The 23,533-nt window shown below is 44.9% G+C and overlaps 1 protein-coding gene across 1 annotated transcript in view; it reads left to right on the top strand.

Moving 5' to 3' along the window:
- Window positions 1-379: 379 nt before the first annotated feature.
- The window catches only part of LOC126427387 (procollagen-lysine,2-oxoglutarate 5-dioxygenase), a 460,163-nt gene continuing 437,009 nt past the window's right edge, over window positions 380-23,533 (top strand). The window contains exon 1 of the mRNA XM_050089740.1: window positions 380-532. Within this exon, the coding sequence (XP_049945697.1) occupies window positions 436-532 (97 nt within the window). The 5' untranslated portion in view covers window positions 380-435. The remainder of the gene's footprint in view (window positions 533-23,533) is intronic.

The following is a 23,533-nucleotide window of genomic DNA, read 5'->3' as shown; positions in this document are numbered from 1 at the left end:
AATGATACAACGCCTCCAGTCTTCTCGAAATTGACTCGTTTGCCAGCATGTATTGCACAATCTAGCATGGTGATGAATTAAATCCAGACCTCCATATTTCAGAAATTTCCCAGAGATTTCTTCCAAATCAGCTGCTTTATTGTTTTTAAGAGCAAACTATGCGATCTCCAAAAAATACCTGAGTGAAGCTGCTACGTGAAACTTTCAGAGCCTAACCGGAAGTCGTCGAATGCAGCACGTAAACGTTTGCGTTGTTTGAAACGGACCGCCATTGCCACGAAGCGCGTGCTGCTCTCTGTCGGTGTTTGCAGCTATTCGTCGTGTGGAATGTCTTTGCAGCTCCTGTGCTTTGGCGTCAGGACACTGACAGTAGCGCGGCGGCCGGAGAGCGAGTGTGAGGTTGGATGTTTGAGCTCGGAACGCAGTAGCGCGAATATGACGTTCAAAATGTTTCGTTCGTGCCTCTTACTGCCACTGGGAATGTTCGCGCTGTCGACGCTTGTACCGGTGTCGACAGAAAGCGGCAGAAAAGGTGAGTTGCTGCCCTAAGCGGGAAGCATCGCTGTGATCATAACCCTATTTGGACGCTTAAATAAGATGTTTACATTAAGTATAGCGGCAAATGTCAACAGCCTTCGACTTCAGTGCATGGAATGCGGTAGCTGGTTGCCTTCTACTTACGATTATTGTAAAGAGTTGGGTCATTCGATTGTTGAAAACCGACTGGAGAGCAATTAAGAACATGAGTATACCATCCTCTAATATCTCACACATGATGCGTGGGTTTTTAATGAGGACATACATGTGCAATAGACGACAGTTACAGTATATACTAAATGCAAATGTGTTATAAGCAGTCGGTCCAGTTTTAAAAACACGTATAAGCACTCATTCTTACAGAAATTTTTAACTTTCATAAAACTGATACTGCACAGGAGAGCGCGTACGCCTGTTTCTAGACTTCCGAAAAAAACTTTCACGTCAAGTGCTATTTCGAAGGGCGAAAAAAATAGATTCGTGTGGAATGTTTGTCTACAAGTAGGTTGACTATTTCGTGACAGCTGTATGTAGCATGTTTCGTTGGACAACAATCATCCTTAATCATAATATTAATTTTAGCTATTTGCGGTATAAGCGTAGTAGGGTCATTCATTGTTTATTTTCATGACCCGTGAAAAATATTGGTTTAGGCTTCCTAGGCTTTTAGTAAATCACGCGTTTCTTTATGGGGAAGTGTTATCTGATAAAATATGAAGGAAACTACAGACAGCTCCGCCACCAACAAAATGGACAAAAACTTTTGTAATGTGCAGTCAAATCTTGACAAAATATCAGAGTTGTGCAAAAATTAAAAACTTGCTCGAAATATGCGAACTTAAAAGTGTGGTACCATTTAACTATGGCATAGATTACTCGGCAGCTGTTTACAAAATATTTACTGGAAGAGTGTTAGAATGTGTGTTTTTGTAGCTGGCTGCACAATCGGAGGACATGTGATATTTATAAATTTGCTATCCACTGCTATTTTAGTAAAACTGTGCTTTTCCCGCTGATTAACTTAAAGATTCTCCTTTTTTTAATAAGCGTCATGAAGTAATACTGTTTTCCAAAGTTTCGCTGACTGTGCGTATTAATTAGACTCAACTAACTTGACTTGCAGGTATTTGTAACTGCGTTGTGGAAAATCTCAACAATGTGAACTAATATATCTCTAATTGAAATTGTTGGAATATGGACTTAACAGAAGTCTGGATTTCTTGACAGAAAAAAAAATCCGAGGGCTGTTCAAAAAGTAAGGTGCCTTTTCAAATTGCGCGGGCAACGTACATTCGATTATCCATCTTTTCTTTTTGTTATGTTGGTACACATGTCCCGAACGTACGTTCACAGTTTCAAGTGTACAGCATACTTCGTTTGTTTTTGACAGATAGAAAGGTTAGACGTTTTTTAATTGGCTCGGCGATTTTCGATTGTTATAAAAAATCGAGCAAAGGATTTGCATCAAATTTCGTGTGAAAAATAAAATCAAGTGCTCTAAAACACTTGAAATGTTGACAGTGGCATACGATGAGTTTGTTGTAAGTAAAAAATAAAAAATAAAAAAAGTTTGTAAGTGGTACAGGCTCTTCCAAGATGGCCGGCAAGATGCCAATGACGAACCTTGCTCGCTCTGGACGCCCCAGCACGTCAACAACGGATGATAACGTTGAAGCCGTGAAGAGAACTGTTTTGGGAAATCGACGAATTACCGTATGAGAAGTCGCTGAGGATGTTGGCATATCGGACGGCTCGTGTCATGCAATTTTTTCGGATCGTTTGGGCATGAGACGTGTGTCAGCGAAGTTTGTTCCAAACCTTCTCAATTTTGATTAGAAGAACCGTCGCATGAGTATAGCTCAGGAGCTCTTGAATGATGTCAGCTATGATCCTGATTTGCTCAAAAGGATCATAACTGGTGACGAAACGTGGGTTTACGGTGATGACGTCGAAGGCAAGCCCAGTCATCCCAATGGAAGCATCCCGGAGAGCGAAGACCGAAGAAAGCACGCCAAATTCGGTCAACTCTCAAAGTTTTCCTCGCTGTTTTTATTTCAATTACCGTGTTGTAGTGCATCATGAATTTTTGCCTAAAGATCGTACGGTCAATAAGGAGTATTTGTTGTTGTTGTTGTGGTCTTCAGTCCTGAGACTGGTTTGATGCAGCTCTCCATGCTACTCTATCCTGTGCAAGCTTTTTCATCTCCCAGTACCTACTGCAACCTACATCCTTCTGAATCTGCTTAGTGTATTCATCTCGTGGTCTCCCTCTACGATTTTTACCCTCCACGCTGCCCTCCAATACTAAATTGGTGATCCCTTGATGCCTCAGAACATGCCCTACCAACCGATCCCTTCTTCTGGTCAAGTTGTGCCACAAACTTCTCTTCTCCCCAATCCTATTCAATACTTCCTCATTAGTTACATGATCTACCCATCTAATCTTCAGCATTCAGCAAGGAGTATTACCTTGAGTTAATGCGCCGTTTGTGAGAAGCAATAGCAAATTGTGGAAAAACAGTTTTTCCTGTTCCCGAAACCGAAGAGACCTATGAAAGAACGAAGATTTTCAACAACTGAGGAAATAAAAACTGCATCGATGGAAATACTCATGGCTATACCGAAAAGTGCATCGAGGATTGGAAGAAGCGTTGGCACAAGTGTACTGTATCTGAGGGGAATTACTTTGAAGGGGACAACATGAATACTGATGAATAAATAAATATATTTTCGTAAAAATGTAAACTCACCTTACTTTTTGAACTCACCTCCAATATTTCGTAACTATTTAGAGTGAAAACACTTGCAACTCGTTTTTACACTAAACTACATTATACACTCAGGATGTTAAAAAATCAGTCATGTTGTACATATTAGAGTTTTATTTCCTAACGTCATCGGACCCTTTTTTCAATTTTATAATATAAACAAATTTCTTCAGAAAAATACTGGTATTAGTAAACGTGATACCGCGCCGATAGACGTATTGGTTATTAAAGTGATAGATACACGATCCGCAAGAAATGTGCAAAACATGACGTGAATAACGGTATGAATCAGTAAAGCAAAAGCCCAAAACTAACAGAAATCACGGGAATGGGGAGTTTGGGTGGGGAGGTTCTTGTAATTAATGTCTTCAGATAAACTAAAAACCTGAAAATACCGAACTGCATGGGTTTTCACCAGGGACTTCAATGTAAGTTGTAGAATGCGCAAATAATAAAAAATAAAAAAGGCAGATCGTTGTAAGACGTTTGTTGGCTTTGGCCATTCACGACCTGTCACCACAACCTTCAGTTCAAATACGTATTTTGTCGTGACACATTCTTTGGCTTCACTAACTCGCAATCGAACTGCCACCTTGCACCCTCGGACTACCGTACAATCGCCGCCTTAGGTTATACAGACTTTGTGTGATGTGAACATATTGAAACCCAAAATGTCGATCACAGATAAAGTTGCTAGAAAATAAATTTCGAACAGATGTATTGACGGTATGCCAGTGAATTCACAGGCCGAAGCCAAAGCTGCGATTGCCACAGCGGCGCCACCGCCAGAAACGGAGGGCGACTGCTTCACACAACGCGCTGCGGCGCGCTCTTCAAAACAGCAACTTTTACCACGGCTCAGTAGTCCTTTGTACTTTGGTAATCATTGTGGCCACAACCACGCTGTGGTCGCTTATACCAGTTTCGATGTGGACTTCCTCGAAGACGTCAGCTACGCTGTGGTCGCTTATACCAGTTTCGATGTGGACTTCCTCGAAGAGGTCAAGTCCACTTGTTGCCTTTAAATGAAGCACGTTTTCATCACGAGTGGTGTCCCTAACTATCTGTAGTAGAAAGTTTTCATAGCATTTAGTAATGTTTCAAAGGATGTCTCATTATGCCCACCTGTAATAACACTGTAATTTTCCCGTTTATTACTGGATCACTGAAGTCTCCACCGATGATTTCAGTATGATTGGGGAACTTACATACAACCGAACTGATGTACTCTCTGAAGTTTTCGGTTACATCAGGAGTTGAGTGTGGAGGGCAATAGAACGATCCAGTTACCGTTTTATGCCCACCCCTGATACTGAATCTTATCCAAGCAATCTCACATGCAGTTGCAATTTCTATCCTGGTGCATTTGAGTTTGTTGACTACTGCGGCAAATACACCACATCAGTTCCCATTAGCATATCCTTTCGATATACCTACAATTAAATTTCCCCCACAAATCACCGTCGATTTGAAAATTGGAAATTTCTGGTGAGGTATTATGGGACCAAACCGGTGAGGTCATCGGTCCCTAAGCATAGATTCTACTTAATCTAACTTAAACTAACTTACGCAATGGCGAGCACACACATACCCATGCCCGAGGGAGGACTCGAACCTGCGACTGCGGGAGCCGCACGGACCCTGACAAGGCGCCTCAGACCACGCGGCTACCCCGCGCGGTCCATCGATTTGAGCTCCTTAACTCTACACTTAAGGTAGTACGGGAGCCATTTGCAAAAGAGGAACCACGCACAGGAAATTTTGTAGCCAACGATTTCGGATAATATTGGTAGTAATTTAGTTCTAAGTCTACAGGGGGGGTCCATTGATAGTGACCGTCCAAATATCTCACGAAATAAGCATCAAACTACAAAGAAAGAAACTCGTCTAGCTTCAAGGGGGAAACCAGATGGCGCTATGGTTGGCCCGCTAGATGGCGCTGCCATAGGTCAAACGGATATCAACTGGGTTTAAAAAAAAATAGGAACCCATATTTTTTATTACATATTAGTGTAGTACGTAAAGAAATATGAATGTTTCAGGTGGAGCACTTTTTTTTCGCTTTGTGATAGATGGCGCTGTAATAGTCACAAGCATAAAGCTCACAATTTTAGACGAACAGTTGGTAACAGGTAGGTTTTTTAAATTAAAATACAGAACGTAGGTACGTTTGAACATTCCTCCTGTCAGCACGTAGCTGTCGCCACCGGCGCCAACCTTGTGTGAATGCTCTGAAAAGCTAATCATTTGCATATCACAGCATCTTCTTCCTGTCGTTTAAATTTCGCGTCTGTAGCACGTCATCTTCGTGGTGTAGCAATTTTAATGGCCAGTAGTGTAATAGCCGCTAGATGTCAGCTGCCTTCTGTTTTGCTTGGTAACCGCCGTATGTTTACTCTACTTGGCTACTCCGAAGCAGAAATTAATTTGTGTTCTCGAGTTCGCGAAGTGCAGTTCCGTGATTACAGTGTAAAGACGTTTCAGGTTGAGGTAACAAATTGATCCTCCGGATGGGTGGAACATTCGCAGATGGTATCGACAGTTTCTAGACACAGAATTTGTATGTTAAGGAAATTCCTGACTACCCTCGTGTTCCTGAAGAAAATGTTGCTCGAATTCAAACTGTTTTCCAACGTGGTCCTTCAAAATCAACTCGTCGTGCTGGTTGGGTGATACAACTGTCTACCATAACAATTTCACGTGTTTTGAGACGTCGGTTGTTACAAGCTCTGCGTCTGATGACGAAACGCAGACGTGTGGCATTTTGTAACGAGATTCTTGATGCTATTGACAATGATAACACTTTCGCACAGCGCCTCGTATTGAGTGACGAAGCGACTTTCCATGTTAGTGGTCAGGTAAACAAACATAGTGTTTGAAATTGGGGCCTACAGAACCCACATGCAGCCATTGAACATGTACTAGATTCGCCCAAAGTCAACGTGTTTCGTGCGATATCCCGGTCATCTGTTTACAGCCCATTCTTCTTTGAAGGAAACACGGCTAACGGTCAGCAGTATCCCGTTTTGTTACAAAACTGGTTGTTTCCGAGGCTGCACGAAGACAATTACATTTTCCAATAAGACGGGGCACCCCTTCACTGGAGTCGCCAACTGCGTCAATATGTGAACGAAACTCTACCGAACCGGTGGATTTGTCGACAAGCAGCTGGTGATTTAGCATGTCTTAGCTGGGCTCTACGGTCACCGGATTTGACACCCTCTGACTTCTTCCTGTGGGGTTTCATTAAAGACGACGTGTATGTCGTCACAGAACCTGGAAGAGTTGAAGAACCGGATCCGTACCACCATAAACCAGTGACGAAGGACATGCTTGCCCAAGTATGGGAGGAATTTGAGTAGTATCGATGTGATATTGTTCGTGTCGCTGATGGAGCACATATTGAACATCTGTAATCTGAACTTGAGAGGTTCGTAAATATGTGTATAAAGTTTCATGTCCGTATGTCGTAAAGTTTAATAAATGTATGCGTTCGAAATACGTATATTCTTTTTGAAACCCCCTGTATAAAGAGTTGAATTTGTACCAGAGTTAGTATATAAAGGTTAACGAAGTTACTGATTAAGAATACGGTATCAAAAGTGTTGTCCATGCTGATAGATACTGCTGTAATTTAGTATTCTCGGCACATTCTTGACACGCAGGATCTCGAAATATTGGATTCGCTAACGATTTCCGAAATGCATTTGTGGTGTCACTGCCAGACACCACACTTGCTAGGTGGTAGCCTTTAAATCGGCCGCGGCCCGTTAGTATACGTCGGACCCGCGTGTCGCCACTATCAGTGATTGCAGACCGAGCGCCGCCACACGGCAGGTCTAGAGAGACTCCCTAGCACTCGCCCCAGTTGTACAGCCGACTTTGCTAGCGATGGTTCACTGACTACTTACGCTCTCATTTGCAGAGACGATAGTTTAGCATAGCCTTCAGCTACGTCAATTGCTACGACCTAGCAAGGCGCCATATTCAGTTACTATTGATATTGATATTGTGAATCATGTACCGTCAAGAGCGATGCATCATTAATGGATTAAAGTTAAGTATCCCACCAGCTACGTCCGTTTTTCTGAACTCTTTCCTTGTCATGCTCCAGACCTCAAGTCAGTATATTGCTCCCCTCCTCACGCCAGCCTGCGTGAGCTAAAACGCGTGCCTTTCGGCCTCCTCTAGTAACACGGTGTTGGCTGTTCTGCCAACCACAACAGCAATGCCCCCTTTGTCTAGATCCCACTACCATTCCGCGTTCAGTCCGTTAATCTGCCTCGTGCGGCCACAATCGCATAGGAAACCTTTTACATGGATCGCTTAAAAACCACATTAGGAGGCAGTTTGAGACTGATTTTTTGGGATATTTTTGTGTGGGGAGAATTAATTGGAATTTAATCAACTTTTCACATCATTTCATTCATATTTCGAACAGTTTTTGTGAAGTTTTTTGAATAATTTCAGCCACAAATTACGAAGCTACGCTGTGATGTCCGCTGAAGGTTGTGAGTATAGTTCTCCAATTATGGGCAGGGATCCATTCCAATTTTCATCTGAAATCAAAAAGTTTTTCATTTTACATTAATAACTTATTTTCTAAGAATATGAACCTCAACGCAGGTGAAAATAATAATAATAAAAAATTAGTAGGCGTTGGAACAATTTACTTCGATTTCCACGATTTTTTCTCTAATTATGCAAAGAAAAATACCCTTAAAATCATGATATCATCTCACAAGTTGGTTCATATAATTCGTAAGTTCATAAAGAATCATACTATCGGTTTTCTTAATGATCGTCTCTATACTTTTTGAGTTATGCTGCACTCAAATGTGAAAAAAGTCATTTCTAGATAAACACGTTTGAAAAATAAATTGTCGGAAACTAGAAATTCACGGAAGTTAACAACAATGTAAAATGCTTCCAGATTAATCTGTGTTTCCACCACCATATAGTAGTCCTTCTTCCTTATAGGCTTCGTTTTACGCTTGCAGCAGTGCTTTCCGAGCTTCCCACCTTCCTTCGATTCCAATGAACTACCCCGATTCTGCCGGCTCACGCGCTGGTTATCCATTTGTTCGGCATAATTGAAGCTTTAGGTGCCTACTACAATTCCTGCCTCGTTCAAGACCATCAGAAGGAATGAATTTCCTTCATTCAATACGCCCGCTGCTAAATACGATGCCAATTCAACTACTTTTAGTCGGGAGTGCAAGTGTTTAGGGGCTATTCGCGAAATGGTGGAATTAAAACTTTCGTTCTCATTTTGTGCGTGGCCACCTGAAAATCTCCCCAGTAATTCATCCCATGATAAATTATCTTATATCTGTACCCGATGTCTGCCGGCCGCGGTGTCTAAGCAGTTCTAGGCGCTTCAGTCCGGGACCGCGCGACTGCTACGGTCGCAGGTTCGAATCCTGCCTCAGGCATGGATGTGTGTGATGCCCTTAAGTTGGTTAGGTTTTAGTAATTCTAAGTTCTAGGGGACTGATGACCTCAGAAGTTAAGTCTCATAGTGCTCAGGGCCATTTGAACCATTTGTACCCGATGTGCAGTCGGTTCTCTGCTCACAAAACCTAAACCAGTACGAACTTCGCTTTGAAATTTTGACAGCGTATTCTTGGATAGTTAAGCTAACGATTTATGGAATAAAAAATAATCGGATTTTTTTCAACCTCCTAATGTGGTTTCCCCCCGTAAGTACAAATATCTGCTCAGACATTGCACTGTCCTTTTATGCCTCGTGCCTCGTGTACGCGATGTTGTTGTCGTCTTCAGTCCTGAGACTGGTTTGATGCAGCTCTCCATGCTACTCTATCCTGTGCAAGCTTCTTCATCTCCCAGTACCTACTGCAACCTACATCCTTCTGAATCTGCTTAGTGTATTCATCTCTTGGTCTCCCTCTACGATTTTTACCCTCCACGCTGCCCTCCAATGCTAAATTTGTGATCCCTTGATGCCTCAAAACGTGTCCTACCAACTGATCCCTTCTTCTAGTCAAGTTGTGCCACAAACTTCTCTTCTCCCCAATCCTATTCAATACCTCCTCATTAGTTACGTGATCTACCCACCTTATCTTCAGCATTCTTCTGTAGCACCACATTTCGAAAGCTTCTATTCTCTTCTTGTCCAAACTAGTTATCGTCCATGTTTCACTTCCATACATGGCTACGCTCCATACAAATACTTTCAGAAACGACTTCCTGACACTTAAATCTATACGCGATACTAGCGCTATAACATGACTCGCCACCACAGAGTATTAAACAGGGCACATAAACAATATGTGAAAAATGTGCCGGTATCCGATCCACTGTCTACCGTCAGCTGTCGCGGGACGTATCATATCGAATTGAGACTGGACGAACACCACAGCACACAGTATTGGGCAAGTGTGCACCAGCGCAATCTACACAACATTTCGCAGAACTGTCGCTGGAACGCGCATTTTTTTCTGTTGTGTCCAGGTTTTGAAGCGAGTTGGTCCAGTGTGCGGCGCCCAGGAAATTAGTAGTTGAGGTAAATGTGAGGGACCAGATCAGCAGCTATAGCTTTGTACCGCTCTGCACAGGTCAGCATCGTTTGCGAACAACGCCGCGGAGCTTCCGACATTGCGCACTAGATCATTTACACTCTTTCCACGTATCCGCTCTGCATTTAACAGTGAAATCCTCGTTTGCACTCTTAATGTTACCACTCTTGCTTTTCATTTCACCGAAGGTCGTTTTGACGTTCCTATATGCTGAGTCAATCCTTCCGACAATAATTTCTTTTTCGATTTTTTTTCACACATTTATCATGCAGCCATTTCGTCTTAGCTTCAACTGGTTCAAATGGCTCTGAGCACTATGGGAGTCATCAGTCCCCTCGTCTTAGCACTTTCATTCTTCAGCGACTTGTATCTCTATGTTCCTGAATTTCCCTGAACATTTTTGTACTTCCTTCTTTCGCCGATTTCTGATGTTACCCATGGTTTATTCGCAGTTACCTTCTTTGAACCTACACTATGTGTTCAAAAGTATACGGACAACTAGCTGAAAATGACTTCCAAGTTGGTGGCGTCGCCCATCGGTAATGCTGGAATTCAGTGTGGTGTTGTCCAACCTTTAGCTTTGATGACACCTTCCGCTCTCGTATACATATGTTCAATCAGGTGCTGGTAGTTTTCTTGGGGAATGGCAGCCCATTCTTCACGGAGTGCTGCACTGAGGAGAGGTATCGATTTCTGTCGGCGTTTCAAAACATCCCAAAGGTCTTCTATACAATGCATTTCAAGACTCTGTGCAGGCCAGTCCATTACAGGGATATTATTGTCGTGTAACCACTTCGCCAGAGGCCGTGCATTATGAACAAGTGCTCGATCGTGTTGAATGATGCAATCGCCATCCCCGAATTGGTCTTCAACAGTGGGAAGCGAGAAGGTGCTTAAAACATCAGTGTAGGCCTGTGCTGTGATAGTGCTACGCAAAACAACAAGGGGTGCAAACCCCCTCCACGAAAAACATGACCGCCTCCGAATTTCACTGTTGGCACTACACACGCTGGCAGATGACGTTCACCGGGCATTCACCATACCTACGCCCTGCCATCGGATCGCCACATTGCGTACCGCGTTTCGTCACTCCACACAACATTTCTCCACCGTTCAATCGTCCATTGTTTACGCTCCTTACACCAAGCGAGGCGTCGTTTGGCATTTACCAGCGTGATGTGTGGCTTATGAAGAGCTGCTCGACCATGAAATCAAAGTTCTCTCACCTCCCGCTTAACTGTCGTAGTACTTGCAGTGGATCCTGATGCAGTTTGGAATTCCTGTGTGATGGTTTGGAGAGATGTCTGCCTATTACACATTACGACCCTCTTCAAATGTCGGCGGTCTCTATCAGTCAACAGACGATGTCGGCCTGTACGCTTTTGTGCTGTACGCGTCCCTTCATGTTTCCACTTCACTATCACATCGGAAACAATGGACCTAGCTATGTTTATGAGTGTGGAAATCTCGCGTACAGATGTATGACACAAGTGACACCCAATTACGTGACCACGTTCGAAGTCCTGAGTTCTGCGGAGCACCCCATTCTGCTCACCCACGATGTGTGATGACTACTGGAGTACCTGGCAGTAGGTGCTACTAATATGAAAAACGTATGTTTTTGGGTTGTCTGGATACTTTTGAGACGGCGGATGTGGCCGAATGGTTCTAGGCGCTTATGTCCGGTACCGCGCTGCCGCTACGGTCACAGGTTAGAATCCTGCTCGGGCATGGATGTGTGTTATGTCCTTAGGTTAGTTAGGTTTAAGTAGTTCTAAGTCTACGGGACTGATGATCTCAGATTTAAAGTCCCATAGTGCTTAGAGCTATTTGAACTTATTTAAAGCTGGGCGACGTTTAGCAAATACCGATTGTGTCTGGTACTATAAGACGTGAAATGGTTTGTGTTCAGCCAATTTCCTGAGGATTTAGCACATGTAGTACGCACGTAAAAATGACCAACACAAACACACGAACGTTTCATTGTATTCAGATATACACCAAGAAAGTCTTCGCCACATTTCATGTAGTATTAACTTCAAAACTATTTCATGCATGTTTCCGTGAAGCACAAAAAGCAACTCTCGTACGTTTGCCCAATTTTTAACGGAAAACTTTTTATTTTAGTGCACATAAATTAAGGCTAATGCTGATACATGGTGAAACAACGGTCTTGGGCGGTTTGCGGGTTTAAATCACCTCGGGGTAGGACCAAGCGGTGCAATTGACCTGCGGTCGTCGCACGGTGGCGCTGGCAGCAGTCCACATACGCAGAGGTGTGTTGGTGCATGTCAGAGTACGGCGCAGCGAGTAAGTGTGCAGACGTTTTCAGGCGTGCTAATGGTGACTGTGTGTTGAAAATGGCTCAAAGAACACATATTGACGGCGTTATGAGGGGTAGAATACTAGGGTGACTGGAGGCTGGTCAAACACAGTAGGTCGTAGCACGGGCCCTCCGTGTGCCACAAAGTGTGATCTCACGATTGTGGCAACGAATCCAGCAGACTGGAAACGTGTCCAGGCGCTACAGTACGGCACGTCCACAGTGTACAACACCGCAAGAAGACGGATATCTCACCATGAGTGCCAGCAAACGGCCAGGTAGCCTCGCTCGGGACCTTACTGCAGCCACTGGAACAGTTGTCTCCAGACACACAGACTACAGACGACTGAACAGACACGGTTTACTCGCCTGGAGACCTGAAAGATGCATTCCACTGACCTCTTGTCACGGGAGAGCCCGTAAAGCCTGGTTTCAAGAACACCAGTGCATAATCATTGGAACAATGGTCCCAGGTTATGTTCACGGACGAGTCCACGTATAGTCTGAACTGTGACTCTAGCCTGGTTTTAATCTGGCGTGAACCAGGAACCAGATACCAACCCCGTTAATGTCTTTCAAAGGTACCTGTATGGAGTTCATGGTTTGATGGTGTGGGGTGAGTTTATGATTGGTGCACCTACACCCCTGCATGTCTTTAACTGAGGAACTGTAACAGGCCAGGTGTATCGGGACATCATTTTGCACCAGTATGTCCGCTTTTTAGGGGTACAGTGGGTCCCACCTTCCTCCTGATGGATGATAACGCACGGCCCCACCGAGCTGCGATCGTGGAGGAGTACCTTGAAACAGAAGATATCAGGCGAATAGAGAGGCCTGCCTGTTCTCCACACCTAAACCCCATCGAGCACGTCTGGGATGCTGTTGATCGACGTATCGCTGCACGTCTTCAAACCCCTACGACACTTCAGGAGCTCTGACAGGCACTGGTGCAAGAATGGGAGGCTATACCCCAGCAGCTGCTCGACCACCTGATCCCGAGTATGCCAACCCGTTGTGCGGCCTGTGTACGTGTGCACGGTCATCATATCCCATACTGATGTCGGGGTACATGCGCAGGAAACAGTGGCGTTTTGTAGCACATGTGTTTCGGGACGGTTTTCTTAACCTATCACCAATATATGTGTCGTGTGTGTTCCCTATGTGCCTATGCTGTTAGCGCCAGTTTTGTGTAGTGCCACGTTGTGTGGCACCACATTCTGCAATTATCCTTAATTTATGAGCATGAGTGTAGTAAGTACTAAACAAAGCCCCAGAAGGAAAGCAAGGAAGTTTGTAAGAGCCATGTACAGATGGATTTGTAATAAATCCGGAACCTGTAATGATATGATTTAAATAAACTATTTTTAAAATCACACTTGTGGCGGTTTGCTGTTTTTAAAGTATAAACCTTATTGCGATACACCTATGCTTTCGTGATGTCTACTTTGGAAAAGATGTGGAAAAGAAGGTATCAGTAGCGTTGGGCTTTAGATTCTTGTCGCTGTTGTGGAGAGAACGAGTACAGTAGTGAAGCAGTTCGCTCGTGCCGAGTGCTTTGTGTGGTGCTATGTTTGCTGTGGCTATTTGGGAGAGTGCGAACAGCTGCTACAGGGAACCGCTCTCAGACGAAGGAACTCATCGCCGTGGGCGGTCCCGGCAAACCACTAAGAAGAGGAAAGAGGGTGGAGAGAGAGAGAGAGAGCGTGAGCGATAACGTGTAGCTAAAATACGAGGGCCGCCAACAAAAAAATGCCCCACTTTTTATTCTCAACCGATAACAATGTTGCGAATGCGAAACCATAGGTATGAGCCAAAAAACTCTCGATTCTTCAAAGACTCGAACTTCCTAGTATAAAACAGGTTGAGACATCTGTTTACTTTTCAAATGAGTTAATGTGTTAAGCATTTGACGTTAAGCATGTAAGCGACAAGAAGTTAAGCAAAAGTTTGAAATTACACAACTGGCCATTAAAATTGCTACACCAAGAAGAAATGCTGATGATGAACGGGTATTCATTGGACAAATATATTATACTAGAACTGACATGTTGATTTTCACGCAATTTGGGTGCATAGATCGTGAGAAATCAGTACCCAGATCAACCACGTCTGGCCGTAAAAACGGCCTTGATACGCCTGGGCATTGCGTCAAACAGAGCTTGAACGGCGTGTACAGGCACAGCTGCCCAGGCAGCTTCAACACGATACCACAGTTGATCAAGAGTAGTGACTGGCGTATTGTGACGAGCCAGTTGCTCGGCCACCATTGACCAGACGTTTTCAATTGGTGAGAGATCTGGAGAATGTGCTGGCCAGGGCAGCAGTCGAACATTTCATGTATCCAGAAAGGCCAGTACAGGACCTGCAAAGTGTGGTCGTGCATTATCCTGCTGAAATGTAGGGTTTCGCAGGGATCGAATGAAGGGTAAATCGTTGAGTGCCCTCATTCTCAAGTTCAAGATGAATGTAGTGTGGGCTCTTGGACACCGGGAGTTATCCTGCCTCAAAACGTGTACACAGTTTCTAACTTTAATAGACCGCTAATTGTCTCAAACCTTTAATGTGAGATTGTACGCCGGCCGTTGTGGCCGAGAGGTTCTAGGCGCTTCAGTCTGGAACCGCGCGACCGCTACGGTCGCAGGTTCGAATCCTGCCCCGGGCGTGGATGTGTGTGATGTCCTGGTTAGTTAGGTTTACGTAGTTCTATGTTCTAGGGGACTGATGACCTCAGATATTGAGTTCCATAGTGCTCAGAGCCATTTGCACCATTTGAGATTGTACGAAGGTGGTTTGAAAAGTTGCATGACTGAAACATTTGTTATTTTTCAATGTAGTCTCCTTGTAGATTAATGCACTTGGTTCAACGATGATCCAGTTCCTTGATCCCATCTGAAAAATGTGTTTCCCCAGACCTGTAAACTAGTTGTCAACTGCGGCTATCAATTCTTCGTTTAAAGTGAATCTTCGTCCACCAAGAAAAATTTTCAGTTTTGGGGAAAGATGGAAGTCTGACGGAGCCATATCAGGTGAATACGGCGAGTGTGTCAACAAATCATACCTTAGTTCGCGTAATTTTGTCACGGCGACGGCACTCATGTGCGGGCACGCATTGTCTTGATGGAAGATGACTTTCTTCCATGCTAAACCTGGCCTTTTTCCGCGTATCTTTTGTTGCAATTTATCCAGGAGGTTAGCATAGAGTTCTCCAGTAATTGTTTGCCCAGGGGGAAGATAATCTACAATGACCTTTCCCGCCGAAGGAACTGTCTTTGCTGTGTTTGGTGGCGGAGAATCAGAGCATGTTTCCACTGCTTTGACTGTTGTTTTGTCTCTGGGGTATAGTAGTGTATCCAAGTTTCATCTGTGGTCACAGCCCAACGCAAAAAATTTTGTTCGTTTCTCCTAAAGCGGGCCAAACATTGTTCCGGTATGTTCATTCTTGTGCGTTTTTGATCCAGCGTCAAGAGCCGCGGCACCCATCTTGCAGATAATTTTTTCATTTCTAACTCTTCAGTTAAAATGTGACATAACCCTTTCAGGTGAAATCTGGTTAGTGTGAGCCATTTCACGCACTTTCAATCGGCGATCCTCCGTGGCCATTTTGTGCACTTTTGCAACGATTTCTGGAGTAGTGACACATCTTGGCCGACCACTGCGCCGATTATCATCTAAGTTCTCACGACGAAATTTAAATTCATTTGTCCACATGTCAACTGCGGCTATCAATTCTTCGTTTAAAGTGAATCTTCGTCCACCAAGAAAAATTTTCAGTTTTGGGGAAAGATGGAAGTCTGACGGAGCCATATCAGGCGAATACGGCGAGTGTGTCAACAATTCATACCTTATGAAGGAGCAGAGTTCCCCAATGTATTCTGGAAATCGGTACGAATGCCCCTTGCTTTCATACCTTTCTTTACGAAGTACTTAATCGCTGCTCGAATCGCGATTTTCTTCCATCTTCGCAAATCACTGCGCGGGAACAACAACAGAGCCATGTCGCCGGTCGCGGTGGCCGAGCGGTTCTAGGCGCTTCATTCCGGAACCGCGCCACTGCTACGGTCGCAGGTTCGAATCCTGCCTCGGGCATGGATGTGTGTGATGTCCTTTGGTTATTTAGGTTTGAGTAGTTGTAAGTCTAGGGGACTGATGACCTCAGATGTTAAGTCCCATAGTGCTCAGAGCCATTGTTGAAGAGCCACGTCACCGCCACAGCTCTCTTCCGAGAGCACTGACGTTTCACGTGTGTACAGGCAACAGTCCAATGACTGTCATGTGAACAACCCGTTGCACTAGCGCTGCTGACATCTCGTGGTAATTCCGAGAACATTTTCAAACTACCTTTGTACTTCATAATGAATAGATTCCGACAGTATGAAGGCTTTCACGACCGGATGACATATCTTCTGGTAAACCTTGCGGGATATAAGGTCGTGGTCCATGAAACTCTTCAGCTCCTAACGTTTCGTCCAGAGCTGCGCTGGACATCTTCAGAGGGGTGTTTCTCCTCCGATGAGTCTTGCCGACTCGGCAAGACTCATCGGAGGAGAAACACCCCTCTGAAGATGTCCAGCGCAGCTCTGGACGAAACGTTAGGAGCTGAAGAGTTTCATGGACCACGACCTTATATCCCGCAAGGTTTACCAGAAGATTCCGACAGTATTTTAGAGTTTTAAATTCGAATTCTGCGGGAACTAAGAATAAATTTTTTTGCCGCTAGTTCAAAATGGTTCAAATGGCTCTGAGCACTATGGGAATGAACATCTAAGGTCATCAGTCCGCAGACTTAGATACTACTTAAACCTAACTAACCTAAGGACATCACACACATCCATGCCCGAGGCAGGATTCGAACCTGCGACCATAGCGATAATGCGGTTCCAGACTGAAAAGCGCCTAGAGCCGCTCGGCCACACCTGCCGGCTTTTGCCGCTGGAAGCTGTTACATAAGCAACCTGCAATTGGAATTGTGAACCTTGGACTATGAGCTGGATTATTTTTTTGGTAAAATAGTGTTCGGGCAACAATACGAGTACAACGCGGGAAATGTGCGCTTGAACATAAATGCAGATGCTTGCCAAGTCTGCAGGTTGCGCTGTTGTACATGGCCGCAAACGACACCTGTGCTGCGAGGCCCTCAATACGTTGCAAGTGCCAGCTGGGATGAGAACAGTGTTCTGTGCAGTTGTGAGTGCATTATATCGTAATATACTTCCAGAGTATGCAGATACGATAGCGCCTTTCTTAGCAATCATATACAACCGCTCACTTGACGAAAGGTCTGTTGCGAAAGACTGGAAAGCAGCACAGGTTACACCAATATTCGAGAAAGGAAATAGGAGTAACCCATTGAATTACAGACCCATATCACTGACCTCAGCTAGCAGTATGATTTTAGAGCGTATACTGTACTCGAACATTGTGAATCACCTTGAAGAGAATGACTTATTGATACTTAACCAACATGGATTCAGAAAATATCGTTCTTGTGCAACACAGCTAGCTCTTTATTCATATGAAGTAATGAGTGCTGTCGACAAGGGATCTCAGATCGATTCCATATTCCTAGATTCCCAGAAGGCTTTTCATACCGTTCCTCACAAGCGACTATTAATCAAATTGCGTGCGTATGGAGTATCGTCTCAGTTGTGTGACTGGATTCGTGATTTCCTCTCAGAGAGGTCACAGTTTGTAGTGATAGACGGTAAATCATCGAGTAGAACAGAAGTGATATCTGGCGTCCCGCAAGGTAGTGTCATAGGCCCTCTGCTGTTCCTCATTTAAATAAATTATCTAGGTGATAACCTGAGCAGCCCTCTTTGGTTGTTTGCAGATGATGCTGTAATTTAGCGTCCAGTAAAATCATCAGACGATCGGTTCCAATTACAAAATGATCTAGAGAGAATTTCTGTATGGTGCGTAAAGTGGCAATTGGCACTAAACAAAGAGAAGTGCGAGGTTGTCCACATGGGCCGGCCGGAGTGGCCGAGCGGTTCTAGGCGCTACAGTCTGGAACCACGTGACCGCTACGGTCGCAGGTTCGAATCCTGCCTCGGGCATCGATGTGTGTGATGTCCTTAGGTTAGTTAGGTTTAAGTAGTTCTAAGTTCTAGGGGACTGATGACCTCAGATGTTAAGTCCCATAGTGCTCAGAGCCATTTGAACCAATTCCAAAACCACTTATCTATCACTGATGCAAATGCCTGTAACAGGAAAACGTGGTACCGAAACCATAAAACCTGGGCGATGGAGCAATGAAGGAAAGTCATTTGGTCCTATGAATCTAGTTTCATACTGTTTCCAACTTCTGGCCTACTTTATGTCCCAGGAGTGAAACATGGCGTAGGGCTCGATTCTACCCAGGACACGCGAAAGAAGTTGCCCCCTTCTAACAGCCGTGTACCGCAAGTCTCTAGAGGAGGAGGAGGATATTAGTGTTTAACGTCCCGTCGACAACGAGGTCATTAGAGACGGAGCGCAAGCTCGGGTGAGGGAAGGATGGGGAAGGAAATCGGCCGTGCCCTTTCAAAGGAACCATCCCGGCATTTGCCTGAAGCGATTTAGGGAAATCACGGAAAACCTAAATCAGGATGGCCGGAGACGGGATTGAACCGTCGTCCTCCCGAATGCGTGTCCAGTGTGCTAATCACTGCGCCACCTCGCTCGGTAGTCTCTAGAGGAACGGAAGGTTCCAAATGATTGGAAAAAAGCACAGGTAGTCCCAGTCTTCAAGAAGGGTCGTCGAGCAGATGCGCAAAACTATAGACGTATATCTCTGACGTCGATCTGTTGTAGAATTTTAGAACATGTTTTTTGCTCGAGTATCATGTCGTTTTTGGAAACCCAGAATCTACTATGTAGGAATCAAGATGGATTCCGGAAACAGCGATCGTGTGAGACCCAACTCGCTTTATTTGTTCGTGAGACCCAGAAAATATTAGATACAGGCTCCCAGGTAGATGCTATTTTTCTTGACTTCCGGAAGGCGTTCGATACAGTTCCGCACTGTCGCCTGATAAACAAAGTAAGAGCCTACGGAATATCAGACCAGCTGTGTGGCTGGATTGAAGTCTTTAGCAAACAGAACACAGCATGTTGTTATCAATGGAGAGACGTCTACAAACGTTAAAGTAACCTCTGGCGTGCCACAGGGGAGTGTTATGGGACCATTGCTTTTCACAATATATATAAATGACCTAGTAGGTAGTGTCGGAAGTTCCATGCGGCTTTTCGCGGATGACGCTGTAGTATACAGAGAAGTTGCAGCATTAGAAAATTGTAGCGAAATGCATGAAGATCTGCAGCGGATAGGCACTTGGTGCAGGGAGTGGCAACTGACCCTTAACGTAGACAAATGTAATGTATTGCGAATACATAGAAAGAAGGATCCTTTATTGTACGATTATATGGTAGCGGAACAAACACTGGTAGCACTTACTTCTGTAAAATATCTGGGAGTATGCGTACAGAACGATTTGAAGTGGAATGATCATACAAAATTAACTGTTGGTAAGGCGGGTGCCAGGTTGAGATTCATTGGAAGAGTCCTAAGAAAATGTAGTCCAACAACAAAGGAGGTGGCTTACAAAACTCTCGTTCCACCTATACTTGAGTATTGCTCATCAGTGTGGGATCCGTACCAGGTCGGGTTGACAGAGGAGATGGAGAAGATCCAAAGAAGAGCGGCGCGTTTCGTCACAGGGTTATTTGGTAAGCGTGATAGCGTTACGGAGATGTTTAGCAAACTTAAGCGGCAGACTCTGCAAGAGAAGCGCTCTGCATCGCTGTGGTAGCTCGCTGTCCAGGTTTCGAGAGGGTCCGTTTCTGGATGAGTTATCGAATATGTTGCTTCCCCCTACTTATACCTCCCGAGGTGATCACGAATCTAAAATTAGAGAGATTCGAGCGCGTACGGAGGCTTTCCGGCAGTCGTTCTTCCCGCGAACCGTACGCTACTTGAACAGGAAAGGGAGGTAATGACAGTGGCACGTAAAGTGCCCTCCGCCACACACCGTTGGGTGGCTTGCGGAGGATAAATGTAGATGTAGATTTGGGCAGCCACATCGTGGGATTCCGGGTATCAGCGATTACTCTGGAAGTTCGCTTTACTGCCAGGATAAGGTGACCATTGTAGCTGATCAGATCTATTCCATGGTACAAAGTTCGTTCTCCAGTGGTGACGCTGTGTTGCAAGACGACTGCACCCCCAAAAACAGGTTTTTCATATCAGGTGCATTGTGCTGCCACCTACTGCCAGGTACTCCGTATCAGCGACCTCAGCAGTCATTAGACATCGTGAGAGAGCAGAATGGAGCGCTCTGCAGAACTCAAGGACTTCGAACTTGGTCAGGTTACTGGGTGTCACTTGTGTCACACGTCTGTACGCGAGATTTCCACACTCTTAAACATCCCCAGGTCCACTGTTTGCGATGTGATAGTAAAGTGGAAACGTGAAGGGACACGTACAGCACAAATGCGTAAAGGCCGAACTCGTCCGTTGACTGACAGGGACCGCCGTCAGTTGAAGAGGGTCGTAACGTGTAATAGGCAGACATCTATCCAGACCATCACACAGGAATTCCAAACTGCATCAGGATCCACCGCAAGTACTACGACAGTTTGGCGGAAGGTGAGAAAACTCGGATTTCACGGTCGAGCGGCTGCTCATAAGTGACACATCACGCCGGTAAATGCCAAATGACGCGTCCCCTGGTGTAAGGAGCGCAAACATTGAACGACTGAGCAGTGGAAAAACGTTATGTCTAGCGACGAATCACGGTAGATGGTGTGGTGATCCGATGGTAGGGTGTGGGTATGGCGAATGCCCGGTGAACGTCATCTGCCAGCGTGTGTAGTGCTAACAGTACAATTCGGAGGCGGTGGTGTTATGATGTGGTCGTGTTTTTTATGGAGCGCACTTGCACCCCTTGTTATTTGGCGTGGCACTATCACAGCACGGGCCTACATTGATGTTTTAAGCACCTTCCTGCTTCCCACTGTTGAAGACCAAATCGGGGATGGCGATTGCATCATTCAACACGATCGAGCACCTGTTCCTAATGCACGGCCTGGAGTAATGGGCTGGACTGCACAGAGTCTTGACCCGAATCCTATAGATCACCTTTGGGATGTTTTGGAACGCCGACTTCGTGCCAGGCCTCACCAACCGACATCGATACCTCTCCTCAGTGCAGCACTCCGTGAAGAATGGACTCCAATTCCCCAAGAAACCTCCCAGCACCTGTACGTATGTTTGCAAGAATGGAAGCTGTCATCAAGGCTAAGGATGGTCCAACACCATATTGAATTGCAGCATTACCGATGGAGGGCGCCACGAACTTGTAATTCATATTCAGCCAGGTGTCCGGATACTTTTGATCACATAGTGTATATTATGGAGCGTCTGTGCTCTACTTTGGAGAGAAGGGTGCGTGCCCTATCCACATCCATCATCGTGGAATTTGCCACTATTTTGTAGGAAGAATTCCCATCAAAACCATACAGGATCTGTGTTTTGTTCATTGCCCGAGACCGGAAGCGGTTTTGAATCCCATCGGTTTCAATTTCCGTTTCCCCTGACACAAAGCATAGCTGAAGCAATGTTTCAAAATGGCGTCTAAAAAAATGGTTCAAATGGCTCTGAGCACTATGGGACTTAACATCTGTGGTCATCAGTCCCCTAGAACTTAGAACTACTTAAACCTAACTAACCTAAGGACATCACACACATCCATGCCCGAGGCAGGATTCGAACCTGCGACCGTAGTGGTCGTGCGGTCCCGGACTGAGCGCCTGAACCGCGAGACCAACACGGCCGGCAAAATGGCGTCTGTAAGTGATGTACGTTGCAAGCCGCGTGTTGTCACTGCAGAGAAAGAAAGTTGGCAAATGTTCACAGACGTTTGTGTGAAGCCTGTTGACCATCTGGAGTCGACTGGAGTATAGTTGGTCGCTGGGGACAGAGGGCTGTTAGGCAGAGCTCCAAGATTTGCAGCGAGCTGGGAGGCCAACCACAGCTGACATGTTGCAATTTGCTGTTGATCTCATTCGTGAGGATCGACACATTATGAGTTGGCAGTTGGCGCTGGTGCTGTCCAACAATCTGAGGATGAGGATATTTTGATTCAGCATGATAACGCTCGACCTCACACAAGTTTGAAGTCTACTGAACACATCGCTATACAAAATCGGACAATGTACACCCTAAAGCCCTGATCTAGCTCCCTCTGACTTCACTTGTTTGGGCCATTAAAGAATAGTATTAGTGGAAGACATTTTGAGGATGACGTGGTGATTCGCAGAACGAAGATGTGGCCAGAACAAGAATTGGTACTCAGAGGTTTGTGTCACGCCACGTGAATGCCATAGAACTGGGTGGGGATTGCGTGGATAATAGAGTGTGTATGTAAAACATCATTCTTTCATGTGTGTAAAGCCGTTGCCACACAGGCCGTGTCATTCAGCGTGCTACGTGCTGACTTGATCCCCACCTTCCTGTTGAACGTTCAGAAACGACACGTATTGTGCATAGGTAGGGTTGTCAGATGTCCCGGTTTTCCGGGAAAAGTCCCAGTTTCGGTTTTAAAAAATGTGCGTCCCGGTTTTGTGATGCCAAAGAAATACTCTCATACCGTCTATTTGTATTTTAACTGTCACTTCTTCTTCTTCTTCCGTCACGCATTAGGCTTTCCTTCAGCCTGTTCCATCTACACCTGGTCCTTCCTTCGTTTTGCCGGTCTCCCAATGCATTTGTTACCTTGCAGAGTATATCGCCAAAAATGTAGTGGTAATCTTGATTTTTCCATTCGTGACAGATGGGTTATCAATTTTTGTCGGCATTCGCCAACCTTACTGTTTATACCGAAAATATTTTATTCCTTCCTGATATCTGTATTTCCTTTGTAGTTTAGCTTGGTGTACCCTGCTATGTACCTGAGGAATTTCATTTCATTGCCTTGTAATCTTATTTTATCTTTCTTTTTCATTACCCAAGATTCACTTCCATAAAGTAATGTTGCTACTGACATAACTTTATAAAATTTTTGTTATGTTTCTGTTCTTACTTTAGCCGGCCGGAGTGGCCGTGCGGTTCTAGGCGCTACAGTCTGGAGCCGAGCGACCGCTACGGTCGCAGGTTCGAATCCTGCCTCGGGCATGGATGTGTGTGATGTCCTTAGGTTAGTTAGGTTTAAGTAGTTATAGGGGACTGATGGCCTCAGAAGTTAAGTCGCATAGTGCTCAGAGCCATTTTTTTGTTCTGATAGTGCCATTTAAGTACTTAAATTTCTCAATTTTGTCTTTTTGATCTAGGTCTCCCCTGTACGACAGCATGGTTCCTAGAAATTTGGATCTATCTAATTGATCTATAA

The sequence above is a fragment of the Schistocerca serialis genome, chromosome 11, assembly GCF_023864345.2.
Source record: "Schistocerca serialis cubense isolate TAMUIC-IGC-003099 chromosome 11, iqSchSeri2.2, whole genome shotgun sequence".
Lineage (NCBI taxonomy): Eukaryota > Metazoa > Arthropoda > Insecta > Orthoptera > Acrididae > Schistocerca > Schistocerca serialis.
The sequence above is the reverse complement of the archived record's forward strand: the minus strand, read 5'-3'. Positions and strand labels throughout refer to the sequence as shown.